Here is a 27,682-nt window from a genome sequence, read left to right on the forward strand (position 1 = left end):
ACTCCTTGGGAAGCCTTCAGTGCATCAGCAGTAATTTGGAAAATACTGGACTAGGGGGCCACCAAGGTCCCCGTCACTTCTATCATTCTCAGGCCCAGTCTGGGTCCCATTTTTCAGAAGTTCTGGGTTGTTAAAGTCTCAGACAAATGTTGATGTGTAATATATGTATGTGTGTGTGTGTATATACATGTATATGTATATATGTATAAAAAAATAAATAAATGCTGGAGCCGAGCCTGCTCACTCACTCCCACCCCCCACTTGCATGGCCCGTGCATCGGCCCCCTCACTTACCCACAAAGATGACGAGGGCGAAGCTGGCCAGGGTCAGGGAAGAGCCGCTGCTGATCATGTTAACCACCAGTTGGAACAAGGGGTACAGCAGCAGCAAAGCCCAGAAAAGCCAAATCAGGAGAGTCCAGGGTCGCCGAGGGGGTACAATGGGGGTGCCAGGATATGCTCCTGTCCTGTAGTATCCCTCCTGAAAGGCATCCTGGGAGGACAAAGGGGTACAACTATTAACTCACATGCGGGGGGGGGGAGGACAGGGGGTGCCAGCATCTTCGCTCACTGGACTAGAGGCAGTCCTGAACAAAAAGCTCCCTAGGGCAAGGGGTGGGGGCCCTCCAACTTCTGGACCTCTGAGAAAGACTGATGAAGCCCAAGGACTCCCTCTCTGAATAACATTCTAAAGTGCCTACAATACACAGGATTACAAAGGAAATCAAACACGGTAAATTATAATTATTGTTATTGTCCAGTCGTGTCTGACTCTTCATGACTTCATGGACCACTGGGTTTTCTTGGCAAACATGTTGGCCCAGTTTGTTATTTCCTTCTCCAGTGAATTAAAGCAAACAGGTTAAGTGACTTGACCAGCTAGTAAGTGTTTGAAGCTTGATCCAAACACAGGTCTTCCTGACTCCAGGCCCAGTGCTCTATCCATTGAGCTATGTAGATGCCTCCTCAGCAAACAGAGGTTAAGTGACTTGACCAAGGTCACACAGCTAGTAAATATCTGAGCTTGGATTTGAACTCAAGTCTTCCTGATTCCCCAGTAAGTAGCGTAGTGGATAAAGCACTGGGTTTGGAACCAGGAAGACTCATCTTGGTTTTTTCAAATCTGGCCTCAAGTCTAACCTTGGACAAGTCACTTAACTCCCATCTGCCTCAGTTTCTTCAACTGTCAAATAAGGATGAAAATAGCATTTACCTCCAGAATTGTTGTAAGGAAGGAAATAATATTTTTAAAAGCACTTAGCAGAGAGCCTGGCATTGTACAAATGCTAGCTATTATTATTGAAATTATACATCAAGAACTCTCTATGTAAACTGTTAATAGAAGACAAATCCCCATATTACAAATATAATCACCAAAATATTCCTTGGTATTTAGCAAATAAACTTTCCTGGAATTAAAGTATCATTACAAACAGAACTGTTGCCCACAAGTACCCAGACACAAAGTTTATGATAAAAATTTGATGGAGTCTTTAATAGAGGCTGCCATATTGAATATGCACAGTTTCCAGGGACTGAAAAATCAGGAAAATATCTAGGGGAAGAAATAAAAACTACATGAGAAGAAAACTCAAAAATATGTCACTGAATATATTACTCAACTTAGTATCCCAATACTCTTATTCAGTTACAAAATGTTGTCATTTTATCAACTGTACAACAGCTAGAAGAACATTAAATATAAAAGATAATAGGGAAATAAATAAACATTTATATACAACCTATAATACATTTGCATGTGTTAGGAACTGCACTAAGAGCTTCACAAATATCTCATGACATCCTCATAAGAACCCTGCAATGTAAATGGTTTTATCATCCCCATTTTACAGATGTGGAAACTGAGGAAGACAAAAGGTTAAAGTGACTTGCCCAGAGTCACACAGCTGGTAAGTGTTTGAGGCAGAATTAACATCAAGTGTTCCTGACTCCAGGCCCAGAGATCTATCCATTAGCTACAGGATAATAGCAAGACAGGAACTTGTCATCAGACATTTCTATCTGAATGCCATCATATAACAAGAATGAAAAAAATAGTAAATGATATTTGCCAAGCATTTTCGATACACCCTTCCTTTAAACATCATGACCACCCTATTATTAAAGATATTACAATCTCCATTTTACAAATGATACTGGGGCACAGAGAGATTAAGTAACATAGCTATCAGATGTCAGAAATGGGATTCAAACCCAGTTTTTACTCATTCCCAATCCAACATCCCATACACTATGGCACACATGTGAGAGTGTTGGTGGAACATAAAACACTAAGCAAATGCAAGATAGGAGGGCAGGCAGATAAAATTTCTGATGATGAAAAGATTCATTTAAGCTAAAAAAATAAACTAATTCCAAGCCATTTGAGTGAATAGAAAATGTTAGGAATCCTCCATATTGGTTTCTTGGGGGTAAATGAACAATTATGTCATCATACAAATGGTTTATAAAATCCTCTCTTGATGCCTCCCATTTCATTGACTCTACATAACAATAATGGTTTCCCTAGGGGGTGGCTAGGTTGTGCAGTGAATAGATCACTGGCCATGGAGTCAGGAAGACTTGAGTTCAAATCTGGCCTCAGACACTTAACACAAAAACTAGCCGTGTGACCTTGGGTAAGTCACTTAACCCCAACTGCCCTCCAAAAAGCAAAAAGATGGAGAATAATGGTTTCCCTTTTGCATCCATGGATGGCATACACTCTTTATCAAGACATTGCAAAAGTGATTTTCTTCTACTAACCTTAAATTCAACAGACAATCTCTTTTTTAACAACCAGTTCATAATAAAGTTGACTTCAAGCAAAATTCCAATATGGTATTTAATGGACAAATTGGACTTGTTATCAGGAGAACTGGATTCAAACCCCAAGTCTAGTATTTACTGTCTTATTCATATTTACTATCTTATTGACCTTCCACAGCTGGGTGGTGCAGCAGATAGACTGCTTAACATGTTGTCAGGAAGACTCATCTTCAAGTTTGAATCTAGCCTCAGACACTTATTAGCTGTGTGATCCTGGGCAAGTCACTTAACCTCAATTCCACCCCCCCCCCAAAAGTGAGGGAGAAGGGCAGTTTTCTTCTCTGTCTTCAGGTATTTGAAAGACTGTAAAGTAGAAGGAAAAGTAGCCTTCTTTCACTTGGCTCTAGAGGTCAGACGCAGGAGCCATGGGTAGAAGTTGTAGAAAAGCAACTTTAAACACAATCTCAGGAAAAGCTCTCTAACACTGAGCTTGAGAAGTGATGGATTCCTCCTTGTTGGAGGTCTTCATGTAAAGGTTTAAGACCCTCCCCGTCAGGTATGTTATATTGGAAATTTTTTTTTGAGTTCAAGTTAGAGAAGACGGTCACTGTAGAGGTCATTTCCAACTTTCAAATCCTGTGATTTTGCAGCTTCTGGTCAGATTGTGACCAAGGCTGTGAAGAACTCATAATCAATCAGATAGTTATCTCTAATACAAGCTTTGAGTGAAGAGATTGGAAACTAAGCTGAACAGGGTGGTCACAGAGTGGTCAGTGCTTTTTGGGTAACAGGAAATAAATCACCACACAGAGGAAAATAAACTCTGAGCTTTTCTTACATAAAAATAAGCCTTAAGCTCACCACACACACAAAAGTACAGCTCAAGGCCTGGCATCAATTCAAATGAGCTGGATTAAAATCAATTAGCTATGCAATATACTTTCCCGTCCCTCTTAGATTGGCTTTTGCCCTCCCTCCCTGCCCCCATCCATGTGCATATTACTTTGAGTGTGTCTGGTTATAGACTGAGGCCATAGGAGGAAAACTGGATGGCTAGGGAGGACATAATTGGTCTATGTGAGTAGATACCGTGTTTCCCCGATAATAAGACACTGTCTTATTATTTTTTTGGACAGAAAAACACCAGAGGGCTTATTTTCAGGGGAGGGCTTATTTTAATGAACATTGACAGCAATTTTAATAAACAGGTAAATGTGAACAAAAAAATGTACCTTCATTCAATAAGCAAATCACTGGGGAAGAACAGGATGACGCGCTCACTGCTGCAGCTCTGATTGGATGCAGCTTGGAGCGCAGCGTGTGTTTCACCCGGGGGGGGGGGGGACGGTGCATACAGAGGGTACCGTAATGTAGCGTGTAGCGCAGGGGATCACCTTCACTACAGTAGCAATATCAATAGGGCTTATTTTCGGGGGAGGGCTTATTTTAGAGGGATCTTACACAGTAAGGGGAGGGCTTATTTTCGGGATAGGTCTTATTATCTGGGAAACACGGTAAATAGTGAAGAAAAGTGACTGTCAGAACTAGAAGAGTATTATAACAGCTAGCATTTATATAGCACTTTAAGGTTTGCAAAATGCGTGGCAAATATTATCTCACTTTCTCTTCCCAACATCCCTGTGAGGTGGATGCTATTATCATTCCCATCTTAGAGATGACAAAAAGGAGGCAAATAGAATTTTAGTCAATTGCCCAGGGTCAGACTACAGTTAATCCTTCCACATTGCAGGGGTTAGGGGTGGCGCCCCTGTCTCCTGGAAAAATTCATGCAAAATTTTTTGGCCCTCCCTCCATACCAAAGAAGAAGTCTGAATTATTATTGTATGAACATTGATATTATACAATACTATACATATACCTTATGCATTTCTGAGTTTCTAAACTCTGTGTGTCATGTGCTGGCCTTTGCATGTTATCTTCAGCTTCCCCAAATAATTCTCCAAAATTCCCATTTAATTTCTTATGCTGACCCATGATATATTGAAACTGTGATGGAGGAAGTCACAATGTGTAAGGGATAACTGTAGTGTCTGAGGCTAGATACCAATTGAGGCACTCTTAATTCCAAGTACAATGCTTTATCTACTGTACCACCTTGTAAGTATAAGCAAAGTAGGATTTTTTTTCCCTGGAGTTGTTTCCTAGGCTCAGGCTAAATTTTAAACATCTGAAAGATTAATTGCCTTTGAACGCTGATAATTCACAGCTGTGCTGAGTCAATTAGATTTTGTGCCTTCTGGCTCTGAGCCAATCAGGGGTCGAGTCTTTGTTCTGGGAGGCTGGCATTGTTTTGGGGGTGCCTTATGAGAAAGACCTTTTGATTCTCTGGACGGAATTCTGAGTAGCTGTTTATTAAGAGGCCCTCCCCCACTACTCAGAGGTTTGTGCTCTCACCTTCGGTGGTATATGTAGGTGGTTGTTTTACTTTGTTTAGACAGTAGGAGCCCTGTCTGTTGAATCTCTGCGCTAATTTCTCTGCTTGTATTTTCTATTTATCTGTAATTATCTGTTGACCCCTTTAAACATTGTTTTTCCTTTAGCAAAGAAGGCCATCCTGGGTGTGCTAGGGTGCTTGCTTATACACACCTATCTACCTTAGAGGTCTAATTTACCCTTTGCATTTTACAGGTAATGACAATAGTAGTTCACATTTAAATAACCTTTTTAAGGTTTGCAAAGCACTTTACATATATTAATTTATTTGATTCTCAAAAATTTTAGCTATATTATAATTTTATATATATTCCTCATTTTCATAGATTAGAAAATTCAGGCTCGGGGCAGCTCGGTGACACAGTGAATAGAGCACCGGCCCTGGAGTCAGTAGGACCTGGGTTCAGATCTGGCCTCAGACACTTTACACAAAAAATAGCTGTGTGACCTTGGGCAAGTCACTTAACCCCAACTGCCCTCCAAAAAGAAAAAAAAAAGAAAATTCAGGCTAAGGGAAACTAAGTGACTTGCTTGGGGTCATACAGCTAATAAAGTTTCTGAGGCAGGATTCAAACTCCAGTCTTCCAGACTTCAAGTCCCACACCCTATCTGCTATACCACCTAGCTCCTATGGAATGATCAAAAACCCCTTTGTCATGCTGATGGCCCTTCTCTGAACTTATCAAAATCTCTGAATCCTGCTGCTCAGAAAAGAACCCAGGTCTCCTTAGGTGTTCTGAGTGGGCCAGAGTCCCCAGACAGACAAAGCTCTTAGCCTTTGGTTTGCGGGTAATGTACTCCTCTGGCAATCTAATCTGGTGTCCCTCTGGTTCCCTCCCAGGCATGTGCTTTTAAATGCACAAAATAAAATATAAAATTATACTGAATTTAGTCATCAAAAGGAATTACAAGTTTTATTATCAAAAGGAATTACTAATTGTTATTATTAAATATTACAAATGAAACCAATTATAATAAAGCATAGTTATTAAAATATTTTAAAAAATAATTTCACAAACCCCCAAGTTAAGGACCCCTTGCTATTATATTTTCAGTCCTGGATATCATTCTATCTACAGCTCAGTGGCATAGTTGGTAGAATATTGCTATTCAGTCATTTCAGTTGTGTTCAACTCTTTGTGACCCCATTTGGGGTTTTCTCTGCAAAGATACTGGAGTGATTTGCCATTTCCTTCTTCAGCTCATTTGACAGATGGGGAAACTGAGGCAAGCAGGGTTAAATGACTTGCCCAGAGTCACACAGCTAGGAAGTATCTGAGACCAGATTTGAACTCTGGAAGATGAGTCTTCCTGACTCCAAGTGCAGAGCTCCTGTGCCACCTAGCTTCCCCAGAGCGGGTAGAATACTGAATGTGGAATCAGGAAGACCCGAGTTTGAATACAGCCTCAGTCACTTACTAGCACTACGACTCTAGGCAAGTCACTTAATCTTTCTGTCTCAATTTTCTCATCTGTGAAATGAGAGGGCTCAACTCTACAGCCTTTAAGGTCCCTTTAGCTCTCAATCTAAATTCTATTTTGGATTCCCCTTTTTCTCCAGTATAGTTAATGAACAACAGCAACAGCAAATCTTCAACCTTTTTTTGTTGCCCTTCATCTGTCAGCCTCGGCTTATCCTGAGCTTTAGTCATCCTAACTCAAGTCTCAGAGGATCATGCCAGACTTTTGTATTCACCCTTCACTACCTGTCCTTGTTACCATTTTCCTCAGCCATCCACTTGGGAACAAGAGGGAACAAGTATTCCTCTTCCTTTTCTTTTTCTCTCTTTTTTTTGAAAGCAATCAGGGTTAAGTAACTTGCTCAAGGTTACATGGCCAGTTATTTCTGGGTGTGGTGCTGAGTATCTGAGTCCGAATTTGATCCAGGTCATCCCAACACTGGAGCCGGTGCTCTTACTCGCTGAGCCACCTGGCTGCCCCTAAGCAATTGGGGTTAAGTAACTTGCTCAAGGTTGAACAGCCAGGTGTTTCTGGGTGGGTGCTAAGTGTCGGAGCCCGGATTCGATCTCCAGGTCATCTGAACACTGGAGCGGGTGCTCTTACTGGCTGTGCTACCTGGCTGCCCCCCTCTCTTCCTTGTCTAAGGCAGACTATTGAGAGCCTTTAATGCTGAGCAACCATTCTCCAGCCAAGAATCATCTGGCTATATTCACTGGTAGTTCTAGGAGAAATCAATCAATCATTTAATAAACATTTATTAAGTGCCTACCATGCCATAATATTCATAAATGGATACTCATCCAACAATATTATACTGAGGCTTCACTACTTCCTAGAAGAGTTTGGTCATAATGTAATGATTTCATTACATTCATTGCAAAGGCAATTTCATAGGGGATATGCCAGTAGAAGCCAACATTTTCACAAGGCATGCAAGAATCTTCCCTACTTGTCTCCAGTCTACTTTGCTAGCCTTATATTCTACTGTTCCTTAAAGTACAACCTACTTGTTAGATGTTCTTCCAACTGCTCCTTCCCACTAGATTCCTTGCTGGGAATCAAACACATTTGTGTTTTCTCACCTTTGTGCCTTTGCTTGGGCTGTGCCCCTTGCCTAGAATGCCCTTCTTTGCATCAATCTCTGCCTGTCAAACTTCTACCAACATTTTAAGATCCAGCTTATATGTGACTGTTTCCTCTGAAGTCTTCCAAATCTCCCTAAGCACAGACAATTCCTGTCTCCATATCATATCTGCCCAAGACTGAAAGCTTTGCAGGACTGAAAACTTCTTGAGATCATGAATTGTGCATTATTCATCTTTATATTCCTTCAATGTTTAGAACAGTGCCTTGCTCATAACAGCCACCATTTATATATTGCTTTTAATAATTGTAAAGGGCTTTACAAATAATTATCTCATTTAAGCCTTACAACAAGACTAGAAGGTAGAGGTTATTACTATTTCCATTTCATAGATATAAATGAAGAAACAGAGGCAAGCAGTGGTTCAGTGTCACACAGATAGTAAATTACTATGGCCAGGTCTTCCTGACTCCAAGCCCAGTGTTCTCTCCTCTTCATTCCCTAGTTGTCATTAAATAAATATTTGCTGAATAAATGGAGATCGTAATGTCCTCAAATGTACCACCCATGCTTTCTTTTCTTTTCCCACCAGACCTTTAAGCACAAAGTATTTCTACAATGTACAAATTGGTGTCCATATAGTTGATGGTAGAAGAGGAATGTGATGAGAGAAATTAGCTCCCAAATTAGTTACCTAAATAATGAGAATCAATTCTGGTTTATCTCTGGTTGTTGGTTTGGAGTCTTGGAAAGTATAAATATATATATTCTACAGAAGTGTAAGGTGAATTTTAGAGTAAGGTGGATTTTAGTGTGTGTAATGTAAATTTTTGTTATTATTTCTTAGAGTTCAATCTTCCAGAATCCATAGCCATAATAATCTCTTATTCCCAGGTATTAGATACGAGTTCCCATGGTTACAGTTCAAGACATCTCTACCATGCTTGCTCAGCATTAAATAATGATAAATACTATAAATTTCCACTACGACTGCATAGTGAGATACAGGGATGGGGTGATGTAAACTTATGAGGCTATTGCTGGCAATATGCCTTCTTTGTCTGTTGCCTCTATAAAGCAGGTGGTCGGTGGTCAGTGAATGGGGAACCTTAGGGTTGAATGCACAAATGCTGTGTGTACCTCAACTGGACCCCTTTAAGGATTAGGGGGAACCTTAGGGTTGAATGCACAAGCTGGAATGCTGTGTGCTGTGATTGGCCTCCATCAAGGCTTGGGGGGAACCTGTGTTTGCCTCAACTGGCCCACATTGAGTCTTGAGGGGATTTAAGGGGATGTACAAGTTGTGCCTGTCTCGACTGACCCCACTGAGACATAGGACTAGTTTCCCCCACTTCCCACGGGCCTCTGTGAGAAGGGTGATTAGGAAATGCTATAGGAGTTTGCCCTCCCATTATCAGCAATCCTCTTCCTGAGAAACTAGACTAGAATAAAGTAAGATTATTAACCCCTTCTTAGTGTCTTTCCTGTCTGACCAGATCAAGAGTGAACTTGTGCTAGCAGCCCTTCTGTGTACTGTTTGTCTTACAAGATGCTTCTCAAACTTAAAGCTTAGTGACTTTACGTGTATGTTTGATATTGTTGTTTGTCTTCTCAATGGGTGTAGAGAGGTGTTGGAGGAAGGGAGAGAATTCAGAACTCAAAAAAGTTTTTAAATGAATATTCAAAATATATAATACATTGGTGTGTGGTTTAAATGACAAACAAACAAATAAATACTTGTTGACTGACCAAAAAAATCCTTATATCTTATTTATTATTTTCAGTGTCTGGACCAAATTTTCCTTTAGCCACTCATACTATCAAGAATTAACTTGGGGGGGGGGGGTGGCCAGGTGGCGCAGTGAGTAAGAGCACCAGCCCCAGAGTCAGGAGTCCTGGAATCAGTTCTGGTCTCAGATACTTAACACCCACACAAAATAACTGGCCGTGTAACCTTGAGCAAGTTACGTAACCCCAAATTCTTAGGGGCAGCCAGCTGGCACAGTGAGTAAGAGTGCCAGCCCCAGCATTGGGAGACCTGGGATCGGTTCCGGCCTCAGATACTAGGCACCCACACAAAAATAACTGGCCATGTGCCTTGAGCAAGTTACTTAACCCTGATTGTTTTAACAAAAAAAAAAAAGGAATTAACTCTGGGGGCAGCTAGGTGGCACAGTGAATAGAGCATCGGCCCTGGAGACAGGAGAACCTGAGTTCAAATCCAGCCTCAGACACTTGACATACTTACTAGCCATATGACTTTGGGCAAGTCACAACCCCAATTGTCCTCCAAAAAAAAAAAGAATTAACTCTGGCTGATTTGTGTTTACCCTCCCCATCCCTTGAGGGAAGGTCTAATGAACTTTAATGGGAAGATAGTGGAAAAATTAGGCCACGGAGAAAAGGAAAGCAGAAACAAAGGGATAAAGCAGGCTACAAATTGGCTGATTAGCCCTAGAACAATGGAGAGCTGACTGTATATGAGAATGTGCCAAGGGGAAAGGCACCATTTCAGCCACCTGATACTAGCAGCCCATCTCAAGCTGTCTCTTGCTGCAGGGAGAAATTAATTATTTAAATGCCTTCTAAACCATTATGAGAGCTCAGGCTGCTTCCAAAACAGCCAACTGACCTTCTCTTGATAGAGCTTATGGAGCCATCTGGAACACTGCTCTTCATCTTCTGGGACTTCTTCTAATGGAATCCTTCTGCAGAAGCAAAGAAACAGGAGCAAAGATCAGGCCAGTCCAAGCTACTTGAGTATTTAGAAGGAACAAGTTACTTATGATAACAGCCACCATTTTTGTGTGGTCTTTCAAAGAGGCTGCACTTCTGAATTCTAAATTCCAACCTCATCCTTTTAATTGAAAAATGGAAAGCCAAAGCAAAATCCTACAGGCACATTTGATGAAAACATGGTTGATGGGAAACTTTGGAATAGATGACTTTACTGCCCTCTTGGGCAATGAAAAGGATTATAAGATTTCTAAATAAAAGCTAAAGCCAGGTCAGAGCATGGAAGTTTCAACTCTAAGTCTGCCCGGGGATTTTTGTCAATGGATTAAGTGCTCCAGTCAGACTTGATCTGCCTCCCAAAATAATATCCCACTGGATTTAATGGTTCAGAGACAAAAGTGCTTGCAGCTTTTAAATAGTTCACATGGAGCCATTTCTGAAAACAAAATAGGAAATTAAATTAATAGGAATTGGCAAATTCAGTACATGTATTTTGGGAGCATGGGACCAAAACACTAGTGTGGGATTTTAAATCATGCCTAAAATGCTTGATTCAATGACACAGATTCACATCCTTTCCCGAAGTGGGGCAAACTATATTTCTAATTCTGCCTGCCATCCCCTGCCTTGACCGAGTGACAAGAATCCAAAATAACTGAGTCCTTTTAAAACTGATGCTTTAACTCCTCAAATATGGATCATTTCTGAGGCAGTACTCTGCATATCAAAGTTCCTTTGAAAGTCCAACTCATATTTTTAAAGCTATCCAGGGTAGCTTGTGGATAGAGTGCTGGGTATGGAATCAGGAAGACCTGGTGTGAGGAAGACTCATCTTCCTGAGTTTATATCCAGCCTCTGACATTTATTATCTGTGTGACCATGGGCAAGTCACTTAACCTTGTTTGCCTCAGTTTCCTCATCTGTCAAATGAGCTGGAGAAGGAAATGGCAAACTACTCTAATATGCTTGCCAAGAAAATTCCAAATGGGGCCACAAAGAATCAGACACAACTGACCAGCAAGATTAATGATCTCATCCCCTCCCTCCCTTAACCTTTCACCCTTCCCTATGTCCTTTAATGTCTTTTTTTATCATATAATATAGTATATTCTAGCTATGTGCTTATCTTATCCACTTATTAAAATATATATGTATACATGTGTGTATAAACATATACATATGATGGAGACTACATGTTATTTCAAACTTCTTATTTCATGTAGCAACTGGCATAGTGCTTCATACAGTAGGTGCTTAATAAATGTCTGCTGAATGAAGAGGTTTCTGGATGCATTTGTACACAGCCTGGAAGAGAGCATAGGGAGCACACAGAGTAGGAAGCAGACTAGCTTCTCTGTTGTGTACTTGCAGCCCAGTGGCGCTGGACCAAGGACTCTAGAGAAGCCCTAATCTGCAGTGATGATGTGGGGCTGACCTGGAATTCAAGGAGGCAGCTGGAAGGGAAGAATAAAGTGGCTCAGCCTATTGCTACTTTAAAATTAAATTTTTAATAGAAGACCTGAAGCAATTATACATACAATTAGCTTGTAAATCTACCTTATCCTAGCCAAGGCCATGCCTCTGGGACTGTCTCTGTCAAGATTCCACACATATCCCTCCAATTACTGGACTCCTGGGATTTCTCTCCTCTTTGAGGCAACCCCTGATACTCATTTCAACCTGATTACACACTTATAAACACATGCGGGATATGAGAGTCCATTATACAGTAGGACAATTTGCTACAATCCTTGTACCCTTTAAGGGATGATAAATAGTTCATCATCAGGACCAACCAATCTCCCTAGTTTTCAAGTTTCTTACTAATCTATCAATGATTATACAAATGCCAACCTTATTTATTTAGCATTGCTTGGGAATAAGGTGGTCCAAGTAAAATGAGCTTCCCAAATGAAAGAACTAAAATTGTGGGTCATTTTTCCTCTCCCCTAGTATCTGGAATGGATCACAGAACCACAGCTCCAGAGCCAGAAGAGATCAGCTGGGCCAGATCCTGCATTTGACAGATCAGAAGACTGAGGCCCAAGGACAGACGGCATGAATGCCCAAGGCCACAGAGAAAATGCTCTAAGCTTCAGAATGTAGAACATAAATGTGTTTAATATACTTTACTGCCTTCTTAGAGTATAAAGAATGTAAGTTAACTTTCTTTTTATGGTCATCACTGAGGGACATCCTTACCAACATCAGCTGTTATGCTGAGCCCTAAAAAGGGCCACTGTAGTGTAACAAGGCTTTGTCATACAAGAATGCCCTAAACCAGGGATAGGGAACCTGCATCCTCAAGGTCACATATGTTCCTCTAGGGCCTTTTGACTGGCTCCAAGTTTTATGGAACAAATCCTTTTATTAAGGGGATTTGTTATGTGAAGTTTGGATTCAGTCAAAGAGCTGTACCTGAGGCCCTAGAGGGCCACGTGTGGCCTCAAGGCCGCAGTTCCCCACCCCTGCCATAAAGTGCTCTTTTAGTTACAGCTGAGGATATTTGTGATTTGTCTGTCTTCTTACTAAGAGCTGTCTCATCTTATTGTTGTCTGACACATTCATGTTCATAAAGACACACGTACACACCAAATTTGTTGTTTCTGATTTTCTTTAGGCTGGAAAGTCAAACTTTCTAGAATAGCATTTTGCTAAAAGATGATCATATAGCCTCTGAAGGTTGAGAAACTCTCCTGTGAGTAAAACACATCAGCTTTAGTGAATTTACTCTGTGACACATTTCTGGACTATTAACAGACCTTTTTTGGGGGGAGGGGAGACTTGGGTTTTGATTTTCAACTTCATTACAGATAGCTAAGGTTTGTGGATGTGACTTCTAAACTTCTTGTTGTGGCTGTTCCTTTGTGTCTAATTCTCCGTAACCCAATTTTGGGGTTTTCTTGGAAGAGATATTGGAGTAGTTCACCATTTCCTTCTCCAGCTCATTTGACAGATGAGGAAACTGAGGCGGCTGACTTTCTCAGGGTCCCACAGCTAGTTAGTGTCTTGAGACTGGATATGAACTCAGAAAGAGAAGCCTTTCTGACTCCAGGCCCAGGGCTCTATCCCTTGCTGCCCCCTTCTGAATTTGATGTATAATTGCATAATAATAATAATGATGACAGCTGACATTAATATAGCACTTTAAGGTTTGTGAAGCACTTTACATACATACATTTATTTGATCCTCAAAATAACTCTATGAATAGGAATTTGCAATGATTTTATAAATGAGGAACCTACCCTACTTTTCTGACTTGGACCGGTTTGCCCCTCTTTAAGTAACCAAGGAGGCCTTCCCCTTCTGGGGACTCCCCATATTGTACGACTTAGTCTGGATCCCTGATTGGTGTAGCCCACTGAAGCTCAGAACTCTAAAGTCCAAGTAATCCACCAGTCTCACTGGATTACATGCAGCACTACACCCAGCCTATGATAGGAATTGAACTCAAGTCCATAAGACCTCCAACAGCAGCCCTCTATCCACAATAACAGGATGTATACAATGTTATACATATTATACAGGTATAGTTAGGGAACCCCCAAATAAGACCAATATTGATGTAAAAGGCAAATGGTGCTTCATCTTCCCACTCTATTTGGGAATGTATTGCCAGGGCTAGAATTAAGCTAAATATCTGTTTTACTTGACTACACAAAGATTCTTACTTCAAAATAACTCAATCATATTTTTTTCTTTGCTACATTATATGTTGGACTGTGTGTGTGTGTGTGTATAAGCACACATTCATATGACTATATTCCATTTACTAAACTCTAAGATGAATAACCTATTACCACTGAAAAGATATAAATATATCTTTATTAGATTTAAAAGGAAATCCTAGGGAATGGGCAAAGGGAAAGCACACTTATGGAATGAATCTACTTGGGAATCAGTCAGGATCCCTAGAGGTCAAAACAGGGCAAAGGTCACTAGGATTTCTTTGGGTTTCTCCATCTGAATTTCTTTCTTAAACAACTCACATTTAGAAGAAACTCAATTTATTGGAATATAATTTTGTTTATATTTACAAAGAACTGAACTGTGTTTTGCTATATTTTAGCAACTTAAAAAAATAATTAATTTTTAGGGTTCAACATTCATTTCCATTAGATTTTGAGTTTCAAATTTTCTCCCCCCTTCTCTCCTCCCCGCTCCCCAAGATGGTGTACAATCTGATATAGGCTCTACATATGCATTCATAATAAACATATTTTCACATCAGTCATGATATAAAGAAGAATTAGAATTAATGGGAGGAACCAGGAGAAAGAAGAAACAAAATAAACCAAGAAAAGAAAAGGAGAGCAAATAGTATTTGGTAACTTTTTAAAAAGGTCTTTAGAACAAATAAAATGCTAAATGTCTTGGTCAGTTTTTAAGTCAATAGGTATTTCACATCTTTGGATTTGACTAGATAACAGTCCAGGAGACCACTTCCTTCCTCATTCCCACTGTGAGCAAGGAATGAGAAAATACCTCTGTGGGTAGGAATGGCCTTTATATTTGCCTCATTAATGTATCTTTCAGGTTTGCTTCTCAAGGACTTTTGCTCAGTACTATGACATGTCAGGGATGGGGTTTTAGGTTCAAATTTGCAGATAAGCAAATAGATGAAAAGAAATAGTTTACAAAAATTCTCATGGAAGGAATCAACAAAATGTCAACATTTTTAGCCAATGTAGGCTCATTGTTAATGTAATGATTGGTGGTATGAGGCAGTCTAGTAGAGTGATAGAGTGCTGGGCTCAGAGACAGGAAATGGGATCAAATTTCATTTATGACACTAGCTAGGTGGCCCTGGACAAGGTTCTTGACCTTATGTGCCTTCCGCAATTCCCTCTGACTTATCTCCCAAGTCAAAGATGGTTTGTGATCTGCATTCATGGAGAGAGTGAGTGTCAAAAGGTGAATGAAATCACAAAACTCGCATGCATTATACTATAGCACCATAACATGTATCATGGAATGACTGTCCCAGATGTTTGCCATCCATGCTCTATATGCTTTTGAGATTAATGTACAACAGATTCGCCATGTAGATTCTTTCTCTGCTCCACCCTTCAGGCAAATGAATACCCACCCACATGACTTCACCTTAACCTTACAGACACTTTAAATGGCTGAGATCAGTAGCTCAGTTTCAAATCAGTGTCTGCACTATGTTTATCCCTCACTAACATTTCCCATTTTCCCAAAACATTTCTTGTTGTTGTTCAGTTGTATCTAATTCTTTGTGACCCATTTGGGCTTTTCTTGGCAAAGATACTAGAGTGGTTTACCATTTCTTTCTCCACCTCATTTAGGGAAACAGGGTTAAGCGATTTATTTGCCCAGGTCACACAGCTAGTAAGTGTCTGAGGTCAGAGTTGAACTCACCACGAGGAGTTTTTTGACTTCAGGTATGGTGCTCTATCCACTGCACCACCTAGCTGCCCCCAATGTTCCAAAAACATTATACAACTCATTCATCTCAACCATTTTAAATTTCTATTCATATTCCAATATTATTTGTTATTAGAGGATACCAATCATTCCAGCATGTGGTCTCAAGCCCTAATGCTTTCTATTTTATTTCTACACACACCTGTACACATCTCATCAACAGTCATTTACAACTATTTACTACTATTTCACTCAAATACTCTCTGGTGAACAAGTGTTAACAAACCATGAAATCAAAGAACTGTTTACACTTGTACGAGACACTGACTCTGTAACTACATGACCTCAGTTTCCATTATCTTCTAATTCTCACTACATAAACCTATCCACACATGTCCTCTGCTAGGGAAAGTTTTAGGCCATTTTTCCTGCATGAATTTTCCTGCCTTAACGTGACAGAGTAGGTATTCACGAGGGTCACACAAACAAAATAAAAACCTGTCACTCAAGAAATTTCACTATGCTTCAGTATGAAACTTCACTTGAAAGACTGATGCATTGTGTCCCAATGGCACAAATCAGTAAATATTGACAAACTATTCTTAAACTGGGAAACGCCAGAGGGGAATCAATGAAGACATAGCTGGGAGCACAAAGGAAGACTCCTTAATGACCCGTAATTCGACTGCGAGCCAATATACGTGTATTTTTGAGCAATGAAGATAACTTGCCTTACGTATAAATCTGCATGATATTTCTTTCCACTTAAGACACCCAGGAGTGTTGGGTTTTCATTGTTTCTGAAATTGAGTGTAGAGTCATACACAGCAGCAACTGTGGGAAGAAAGCAGTTATTAATGCCAGGCTCTCCAATAAGCCTTAATGCATTTATTTCAACAGTGCATTGTCCTCAGATACTATGCCAACAATTGTTATTTCCAATTTTATTGGTCAACAGATATATAATAGAAACAAAATATCATGAATTTAAAACATATTCTCTTGATACTGCAACAATGGAAATCGTCTTTAGCACATTTCCCCAAGTCACAGGTGGAATGGGGACCAAATTCTAGCTAGAAATACCCAAAGCAACAGAATTGCAATAAATTGAAAATAAAATTTAAACATGATTTTATTATGAATAAATGTACCAGAATTAAGGAAAACAATGGGGGGAAACCCGGTTGCTAAATGATACAGGATGTCAAGTACGAAAAACTATATAGGGGATCATAGTGAGAGAGATAGATATGTTTTGTACATATGAAGAAAAATGGTAACAGAAAAAGACAACCCACTCTAAGTATACAGCCATTTAAGAGATAAGGTGAATAGTAACAAATGGACCAAGAATACTAATGGAAACCCAGAGGGAGTGATTGAAAAGCTGTTAACACTGTATGCACTGAAATTAAGAATGCTGGCCTTTGAGTCAGGAAAAGCAAGGTTCAAACCCCACCACTGACCTTATTAGGTATGTGAGTCTTAAACAACTCTCTGAGGACAAAATCAATATCAGAGATCCTTGATATAATGAAATAATTAGTAACAAGGCAAATTTAATTTGTCACATTTTTGCATAAGAATAAAAGAAATTATTTTTAAAAGAAATATTTTCTAAAGAGAAAGGGAAGAAATCATCCCATTGCATTTTTCTTATACATTCCATATCTTGGAAAATTTTGTGGTAAAGACCAGTAGATGTTCTAATACTTTCAAACTCGATTGAAATCCCCACTGCTTAGTTTGTTGTACAGCCCTAGGAGATATCAGAAGAGGGAATGAAATTACTTCTACTTATATCCCTGGCTCCCCCCAGTACTCCCCTGGGGGTGACTGACTGTTATCCTGAAGGTATGAGCTACTCTAGGCAAAGAGAACCAGGAGAATGACTTCTATGTTTACATTCTTGTATGGTATTATGACATTAGGGGGAAAAGTCATTCTCAATAACAACACAGATTCACCATAGAACAGGACTCAGAACCACACAGTACAGCAAACCCTGCTAGCCCAATTCTCCATTTCAAAGATGAGGAAAAAGAGAGTCAGAAAGTAAACTTATTTTTGTCTCAGTGGGACAGTGATGTAAATAGGAATAGAACCCAGTTCTCTAGTCTAATAGTCGAATGTTCCTTCTACCAAAAGTGGGGAAGGGGTGTCAACTGAATCAACACTTAAAGTAACTAGTATATCCTAGGGGAACTTGATGAAAGTGCCCCCCAACATAGAGAAAAGGACTTCTAAGAGCCCTTAGTCATTTATGGCCCAAAAGTTCAAGCTCACTTTTCTCTAGATGAAGGACTAGGTTCTTCTTGACTCAGTCTACCATTCCATCCACTACTGGTTTCCAAGGAAAAACTCTGACCCACGTCATATCTGAATCTGTCATGGTGTCTATTAATAGAGGCAATGACTAATTTGTGCACAAGTTGGGTTCTTGAAAGCTCTTTACAAGTCGGTTGTTTGGAAGTTAGGAGTATATTTTCTTTTTTTTGGAGGGCAGTTGGGGTTAAGTGACTTGCCCAGGTTCACACAGCTAGTTTTTGTGTTAAGTGTCTGAGGCCGGATTTGAACTCTGGTCCTCCTGACTCCAGGGCCAGTGCTCTATTCACTATGCCACCTAGCCACCCCTAGGAGTATATTTTCTAACAGAAACAACATTATCTGTAGTAGCTGAGTTCCTAGACTAAGCTGTAAAGAACTATTTAATTCATAAAATATTTTTTATTTAATTTTATTTTTTACTTTATTCCCAGGGTCTGTAACTCTTTTGGCACAAATACTCCCTCCACTGACAAATCATAGCCTTTTTACACCTCAGTCTTTGTATTCATCATGGTAAAAAAAAAAAAACAACCCTAATTATCTAGTGTCCAACTAGGTAATGAACCTTTCTGTTCAAATGTAATTAGGCTGCTCTTTGGCGATAGATACCGGGCCCATTCTTGAACACTTTCTATCGAAGTAAGGCCTGCCAGAGCTTCTGCTGCACAGACACAGCCTCTGAAAAGCTAGGGTCACTTGCCCTGCCCTCCAGTCCCAATGAGGAATGGACCTGCAGTAACAGAACTTTAAGGTTTGCAAAGGACTATACATGTAGCATCTTATTTAAACCTCACATTATCCCCACTTGATAGATGAGGAAACTGAGGGAGACAGAGATGAGTAATTTACCAAGGATCACAAAACTAGAAAGTGTCTGAGGCAGGATTTGAACTCAGTCTAGCTCTAAAATCCAGCATTCTTACCCTCTGCTCCACCTAGCTGTCTATGATACTTTAGTAATACTATCTATCTAATCACTCTCACAATAACATTGTATCTATGAGAAACTGAATTTAAAGTTATAAACAGAGTCTCCAACAACACATCTCAGTAGACTGGGACTTCCCTTTTCTCCCACTTTCCAGGTAGCAAATCTGTCAGCTACAATTCTTTGGTTCTAGTCTGTGACCTGAGTCAGGGGTAAGAGAAGAGTCAAAAAACCCAGGGGTCCAGGGCTCATGGATCTCTGGTCTTCCCGGCAGTCACTGACTTGGAGACAAATCTCTAGTGTATGACCCCATGATTTGTCTTTGGCCCTGCCCTACTGTGTTCAATATCGTGATTGATTTGATTTGTGTAAAGGCATTCTTACCTAGTGTTGAGATGCCACAAAGCCTGAAGTCATAGTTAAAACATCGGATGATAGAATTTGAATTTTTTTTAATCTCTCTTCATATATGTGTATACATTTATATACCTACATACATGTACACATATGGCATAAATGACGTGTGTCTATGTGAGAGAGAATGAGAGAATAAGCAAGAGAGAGAGATTGAGAAAGAGAGAACACGACAGAGAGAGACAAACAGAAAGACAGGTCAGAATGATGGCCTTAATAGAAAGCGTCGCAATTTAATTTAAAAGGAATAAATGTAAAGTTCTATACTGAGGCTCAAAAAATTGATTCAAAAAGTATAAAATAAAAGAAGGATGGTTAGTCAACTAATTCATTAGAAAAGGAGCTGCCTTCAAACTAGACACATAAGATTGTAACACGGACATCAAAAAAGCCAAAAAAGTAAAAAAAAACTGAACGTATAGAATCCTGGGATTTAGACTGAGGGGGCTAGTATGTTCTATTGCTTTCTAGTATGGAAAGCACATGTGTGGAACATGATGTTCAGTTTTAGGTACCACACCTCAGGAAGAAAATTTACAGAATAAAGTTTGTCCAAAGGAGAATAAATGACATGGTCTAGAAACCAGGCCACTCAAAAATAAGTAGAATGAACCAGGAACGTTTAGCCCAGTTAACGGGATATGACAGTTGTCTTCAAATATAAGAAAAAGGCTGTCATGTGGAAGAGGGATGGCACTGTTTACACCCACAGAGCAGAATGCCACAGAACTGATGGAGTTTCAAAGTTATAAAGAGGCAGATTTTTGCCTGGGAATCTTCTTAATAATTCTAACTGACTAAAAATGTAGCAGGCTGGGGGCAGCTAGGTGGTGCAGTGAATGGAGTACCACCCCTAGAATCAGGAGGACCTGGGTTCAAATCCAGACTTCAGATACTTAACACAAAAAAAACTAGCTGTGTGACCTTGGGCAAGTCACTTAACCCCAACTACCCTCCAGAAAAAAAAAAGAAAATATACTCCTAACTTCCAAACAACCGACTTATAAAGAACTTTCAAGAACCCAACTTGTTCACAAATTAGGCATTGCCTCTATTAATAGACATCATGACAGATTCAGATATGACCTGGGTCAGAGTTTTTCCTTGGAAACCAGTAGTGGATGGAATGGTACACACTTAACACATTAGATACTTAACACACACACACACATACACACACACAACACACACACCCTCTAGCCATGTGACCTTGGGCAAGTCACTTGACCCCAACTCCCCTACAAAAAAAACTAAAAAAAAAAAAAGATGAGGAGAAGAAAGAATTAGACCTTAAAGGCTTCTTTCAACTCTAGGAGTCTATGATTTTTTAACTCCTCTCTTGCTTTCCACAAAACCACTAAATTAGCAGATACTCACAAATCTTCCTCCTGAAGTGCTCTTACATCCCTCACTCACTGCCATCACTAGCCTAGCCTACATTCTACCAATGTAGCTATGTAGGTATATCAGCATGATAGGCTTCCACAGATTAGATACTGGAGGGCTCTGAGAAGAGATTGACTCTAGTTAACATCTTCATTATTTCACGCTTGAAAAATGGCAACAGCTTCCTGTCTGGTTTCCCCACCCCCAGTGCCCCAGCATTCAAGAATCTCTACAATCTTGTTCTAACCTGCTCCTCTAAACTTACTCAAACTATTTCCCCTTCATGTACTCTATACTCCAAACCAGATGACGTTTTTCATATATACAACTCTAACCCCTAATTTCACTTGTCATCCACTTTACTTGGAATGCAATGTTACATTTCCCTGCCTCAAGTCTCTCCTCCCTTAAACTATCAAAGTGATCCTCACTATACCTCATATTCAACAACCTTCAATGGTTCAGCTTTTATGTCCAGGATCAAATATAACACCCTCTGTTTGGCTTTTTGGAGGGGGGAAGGCAGGACAATTGGGGTTAAGTGATTTGCCCAAGGTCACACGGCTAGTAAGTGTTAAGTGTCTGTGGCCGGATTTGAACTAGGGTCCTCCAGAGTCCAGGGCCGGTGCTCTATTCACTGCACCACCTAGCCACCCCCTATCTGTTTGGCTTTTAAAGCCCTTCACAACCTATTTCTATAAACCTATTTCACAACCCTTTCTCTCCTCCCAGCCTTCTTATACCTTACTGCCCCTCTTCACACTGTGGGATTCAGTGACTCTCCCCTTCCTGCTGTCCTGAAACTGATTGTCCCTGGAATTTCCTCCCTCCTCATCTTCGTCTCCTTGCTTTCTTCAAATCTCAACTAAAATCCCACCTTCTGCAAAAAGTCTTTCTCTAAATTTCTTAATGCTCCTGCCTTATTTCTGAGATTACATTCAATATCCTGCTTGTATCTTATTTCATAGTTGTTTGTGTTATCTTCCCCTATTCGGTTGTGATACAAGGACTGCTTTTGCCTTTCTTCCTATATTCTATCTTCTGCCCTTAGCACAATGTTTGACATGTGGTACTTACTGACTTGAATTGCCTCGAAGGTGGTAGATGGTAAAGAAGAAAAGAGGAAATGTTAACAATCTTTAATTATAAGACTGTGTCCACTTTAGCCAAGATTTGCTCTTTAGTCTATTGAACAGACAGAGGAGAAATTAAAAAAAAGTAAAACATGGGAAGGGAGGGTAGTGGAGGAAAGCTTTTATATGTTCCTTTATTTCTTTCCCACCCCAAGGGTTCTGGCTCACCAACATAGGCATATCAGCCAATTCCTGAAATAACTAAATCCTGTGGACACAGATTTTGCCAAAAGGTATCAGGAGGCAGAAAAGCATGGTCAAAACCTGCACAGGAAGTAGGCCTAGAGGAGGTTCAGAAAACTGTTGTTGGGACAGCAGGGGAAAGAAAAATGGAGGATCTTGGCCAACACCCACAATGTCCTAGTATCTGTGCTGAGCAGCAGAGGGCATAGTTACTATTCTGTGGAATGACTTGAGTTAAGAGGTAGCCAAATGCTATCTACTAGCTGTGTGACCTCCTTATCTCTCTGGGGTTCACATGTCTCTTTTGTGAAATGAAATGGTGGTGGAGGTTTTAGTGGTAGTTATTGTTCAGTCATTCCAGACATGTCCAATTCCTCATGACCCCATTTTGGGTTTTCTTGGCAAAGACACCACAGTGTTTTGCCATTCCCTTCTCCGGTTCATTTTACAAAGGAGGAAACTGAGACAAACAGGGGTTAGTGACTTGCCCAGGGTCACACACAGTTAATAAGTGTCTGTGGCCATATTTGAACTCAGGTTTTCCTGCCTGTAGGCCTGGTGCTCTAGCCACAAAGCCACCTAGTTGCCCATTTAGTGGTAGTAACCACATCAAAAAAAACAACAATTTCTATAGTTCCTTAAATTTTGCATAGCATTTCACATATGCTATATCATTTGAGATAACTCTCACAACTCTGCGAGGCAGGTTCTCTAGGTATGGTGATGCCCATTTTATAGATGAAGAAAGAAAAGTCAAGTTAACTTAACCAGGATCACACAGCAAACAGCCAGCTCTTTCCGACCAACTCAAGCCCAGCCCTGTGTTTAAAAACCACTCACTGGCTCTGGAGTCAGAACATCTGGGTTCAGATAAGATATCTGACATTTCCTGTGTGGTGACCCTGACCAATCATTTCCCTTTGGGCTTTAATTTTCTCCTTGGAAAAATGAGGTCCATTCCAGCTGGATGCTAAGAAATCCTATGAACGCTACAGCAGGTTAGCACAACCTACCTCACATGGTTGCTGTGTTTTGTTAACATTAAATTACTACAGAAATCTGCACTCTTAACATCATCGATGTGTTATAACAAAGTAAAACTCTCCTCTCCTCTATTTCTTTTGTTTTTGTTTTTTCTGCTTTTTGGAGGGCAGTTGGGGTTAAGTGACTTGCCCAACGTCACATGGATAGTTTTTGTGTTACATGTGTGAGGCCAGATTTGAACTCAGGTCCTCCTGATTCCAGAGCCAGTGCTCTATTCACTGCGCCACCTAACCACCTCCCCCCCCCATTTCTAATTAGCCCAAAGGTCCCAATTCAGTAGTCTCTTGTGCAGTCAGCCACAAGACACCCCATGTAAATTCTGGTGGGGAAGAAAGTAAGCTTTACACGTTAGGGGTGGGGAGCTGGCAATCTAATTTGTCCTTATTGAAAGGGAAGGGAAAAAAAATGTGCACCAAGTGACTTTCCTTACCTACATTTCTTAAACACTTCACAGTGACAGCAAATCCCTTTGTGCGCGGGAGCAGGTGATACTTGAGTTTCGGCAGGCCTTTAGATTCTGCTACCTGCATACTGATTTGGTGCTTCTGCTGGGTGAATCTGGTGCCCTCGCAATGAATCAGAAACTGGAAACAACAGAGGAGAGAAATTAGAAACCACTCCATGGAAAAAGTCTGTGTGCAAAAGCAAGAGACTGAATAAAAGCATCACATTTTCCTAGACTTCTCAAGCCTGTCTCAAGGGGCTGAGGTATTCAAATTCCTGAATAACTTCTCTGATTACATTATTTAGACATGAATCCAGCTAACACACTCTTATGAGGAAGGAAATCACCAACTTATCAGGGCCTCAGCTTTTTCACTAGGGGAAAATGGAACTGGTGAGAAAACAGATTATGAGGTAGGTTTGAGGATAGGGTTACTGTTCTCAAAATGCTTCCAGATCCTTTGATCTCTAGCTATACAAAGTATTAGCATAGCACTGGACATATTTAGGAAACACAGCATGTTGGTGTAGCACACAGAGTGCTGAATCTGGACTCAAGAAGACTCATCTTCCTGAGTTCAGATTTGGCCCTAGGACACTTACTAGCTGTGTGACCCTGGGTAAGTCACTTAGCCCTGCTTGCCTCAGTTTTCATATATGTTGAATAAGCTGGAGAAGAAAACGGCAAACCACTCTAGTGTCTTTACCAAGAAAACCCCAAATGGGGTCATGAAGAGTTGGACTTGACTGAGATGACTAAACAACAATAATATTTAGGAAATAGTAGGAAGGAGAAAAATAAAAATGACCATCAACACCCAACTGTGATTATGAAAATAAAAAGTAATGCAAAAAGAGCAAAGCACAAGAAACCGTAAGTCCTCAAAGCCTGATCACAAAAAGTTTTGTGACATTTCAGGATATTTCCAGTGAGTGAGAAGAACTGGGGGCTGTCAGGATGGAAGTGATTTGCAGTTACTCCTGTTTCAAAGCTGCTACTTACCCAGAAGTTTTCAGGATAGTCCCGGAGATTTAACAAACCCCTGATGACTGTCTCACGATCTTCCTCCCACTTGCGGGAACAGAATACTATTTCCAGGAAATACCACATCCATCCAATTACAGGGACGTAGGAAAGCTCTTTCTTAGCCAAAACTTTGGAACTCTGAAACACAGAAAAGGGAGAGAGAGAACACAGGAGAGGTGAGAAGGGCTTTTCTATGTGATATCGACCAAGCTATCAATCAACAACCATTTATGTGCCTACATAAAGCACTGGGCATATAAAGGAAAAATTAATTATAAAATAAAAAATTTCTGTAGCTTACATTTTCATGGGGGAATCAAAGTGTATGTATGTAATACTATAAAAGAAACATACAAAAGAGACTCGAGATAACTTTGCATGGAAGTGCAGTAGGGGATGGGAGGACCAAGAAGTGCTATCCTCAGAAAGTGGCATTTTGAGCTGGGTATGGAAGAAAGTCAGAGAATCTATGATGCAGAAGTGAAAAGAGAAGGCCTTTGAGAGAGAGGAGGCAGCCAGTGCAAGGTGTGGAACTCGGGAATAGAAGGTCATGTGTATTTGCATTTGATTTACAGGAGCAGAGATTATTAGTTCTTATGTGGCTAACCACGCCAGAACAAAGTGCAGATAAGTTGTTCACTTTGAGACCACTCCAGGGGCCAATTTCATCAACAGGTCTGGAGTGAGAAGCACTGGCTCCGAAAAAGTCTAGAGGACAACAGCCTGGGATGTTAGCTATGGATTCTAATGCTGGGTCATTCACACCTTGGGCTTTGGGTTGCATTGAAAGGGTATTCCAGGCACAAAAAAGGGTTAGCCAACATGTTGGAATGGTTACTCTATCTTTAATTTCCTCCTTACATCTAAACCTTTATTCTTTGGGTCCTATGCAAAGCTTCTATGATGTATTTAATAATCAATGAATCACCCAGCATTTATTAAATGCCTACAATACAAGAATGAAATAATTCCCCTTTTTTTTAAAGCTTATACTCAAATGGGAAAGACAACAAATACGTACACATATACTATGTGTGTATGTCTCACAAAACTATATATACAATAAACATAAATGGAATAAATATAGATAAAGATAAAGTAGCTGAAAACAAGGTGATTAGGAGGGAAGATGTTATTTGGGGGCAGAGGGGGATCAGGAAAGCCTTCACAAAGAAGACTGTGCTTGAGCTATGCCTTAAAGTAAGGAAAAGCCTCCTTGAGGCAGAGATCAAGAGGGAGAGCTTTTCAGACATTGGGATCACTGAGAGAAGATCTGGAGGGCCATGAATATGGGAGAGGACAACTGGGTGGGATGAGAGAGAGCAAGAATGGGATTAATGGCCAATGAGGTTGGAAAGATAGGTTGGGACCAAGATATAATGAGTTTTAAGAACTTTTGAAAAAGAATTTATATTGTAACCTAAAGGCACCAGGGAGCCAGTAGAACTGACTGAAGAGGGAAGTCAAATGGTCAGAGCTTCATGCAAGGAAAATCACTTTGGGAGAAGCTTTTAGGTTGAACTGGAGAAACTTGAGACTGAAAGGTTGACCAGGAGGATATTGCAGTAATCCAAGTGACAGGTGATGAGGGCCTGAACTTAAGTAACTTACTATGGAGCTGAAAGAAAGGGAATGGATGCAAGATTTGTAAAGGTAAAAAAATGACAAGCTCTGGCAAATGACTGGATGTGTGAGGAGGGGAAGAGAGAGAGAATTCAAGGATAACATCAAGGTTAGGAAATTGAGAAAAATAGTGATGCCTTCAAAAGAGATGAGAAAATTTGGAAGACACAAAGGTTTGAGGCAAAAGATATACAGTTTTTTACATGTTGAATTTCATTACATATATATACATGCATACACGTGTATGTATGTGTGTGTATAAGTAAATATCCAATCTGAAATGTCTGGTAAGCAATTAGGGATTGAGGGACAGATGATCAGCGGAAAGGCTGGATATACAAACTTAAGTCATTTGCACAGTGATAAGAGTTGAATGCATGAAAATTGTTGAGATTACCAAGAGTGAGAATTTAGAAGAAGAGTGCCTTGGGGGAGCAACCATACAATAAGGGGCATGAAAGAGACTATAAGTCAACAAAAGAGGCTGAGGAGGAGTGGTCAGATTTGTAGGAGAAAAGAAAGAGTAGTGAGACTACCCTAGAGAGAAGAGAGTCTTCAAGAATAGATGGGATGGCCTCTCCCAGCTCCAGCCGCAGCACCAATAACATGGCTAAACGTACCAAGAAGGTCGGAATTGTTGGTAAATATGGAACACATTATGGTGCATCCCTCAGGAAAATGGTGAAGAAAACTGAAATTAGCCAGCATGCCAAGTATACCTGCTCCTTCTGTGGCAAGACCAAAATGAAGAGACGGGCTGTGGGTATCTGGCACTGTGGATCCTGTATGAAAACAGTAGCTGGTGGTGCATGGACCTACAATACCACCTCTGCAGTCACAGTCAAATCTGCCATCAGAAGACTGAAGGAATTGAAAGACCAGTAAAATCTTATCAAATATCTGTAGCCCATAGTCCAACAATAAAAGAATAGATGGGATGATTGAGTTTGCAATCTGTTAGAGGAGATGAAAGGGGAAGTGGGGGGAGTTGAGATCAATCATCTATGCACGTGATTGGGCCTTGGCAAGGACAAGGGCCACTTCTTTAGAGACTGGTTATAAGTAGGAGGGAATGAGGTATGATGTCAAGAGGTTTTAAGATGAAGAAGAGAAAGAGAAATGAGGGAATTTATATCAAATGGCCTCATTTATTTCAGTACAAAGTTCTTAGTTGCATGGGAGGAGAAAGAGGTCTGAGGATGGAAAAGAAGGTTTGGAAAAGCTTTTGTGGGAAGTGAAATAGGGAATCAATTAGAGAGGGCTAAAAGAGCTA

The 27,682-nt window shown here is 40.3% G+C and overlaps 2 protein-coding genes across 3 annotated transcripts in view; one reads left to right on the forward strand and one right to left on the reverse strand.

Annotated features, from left to right (window-relative positions):
• Positions 1–27,682, reverse strand: part of AGPAT4 (1-acylglycerol-3-phosphate O-acyltransferase 4) — a 183,168-nt gene that overhangs the window by 6,879 nt on the left and 148,607 nt on the right. For both annotated transcript variants that reach the window (XM_069070390.1, XM_069070391.1), the window contains 5 exons: positions 24,763–24,924; positions 23,746–23,899; positions 16,628–16,730; positions 10,401–10,476; positions 295–493 (listed from right to left, as the gene is read on the reverse strand). In XM_069070390.1, coding sequence (XP_068926491.1) covers positions 295–493; positions 10,401–10,476; positions 16,628–16,730; positions 23,746–23,899; positions 24,763–24,924 — 694 coding nt within the window. The remainder of the gene's footprint in view (positions 1–294; positions 494–10,400; positions 10,477–16,627; positions 16,731–23,745; positions 23,900–24,762; positions 24,925–27,682) is intronic.
• Positions 26,965–27,296, forward strand: LOC138147904 (large ribosomal subunit protein eL43-like). Its single transcript, XM_069070561.1, has one exon. The coding sequence runs from the start codon at positions 26,980–26,982 to the stop codon at positions 27,292–27,294; it is 315 nt and encodes a 104-aa protein (XP_068926662.1). The 5' UTR covers positions 26,965–26,979; the 3' UTR covers positions 27,295–27,296.

Source organism: Petaurus breviceps, unplaced genomic scaffold (genome assembly GCF_028583685.1).
Source record: "Petaurus breviceps papuanus isolate PSGF00001 unplaced genomic scaffold, PetGlider_PUasm1.0 90808, whole genome shotgun sequence".
NCBI classification, from domain to species: Eukaryota; Metazoa; Chordata; class Mammalia; order Diprotodontia; family Petauridae; genus Petaurus; species Petaurus breviceps.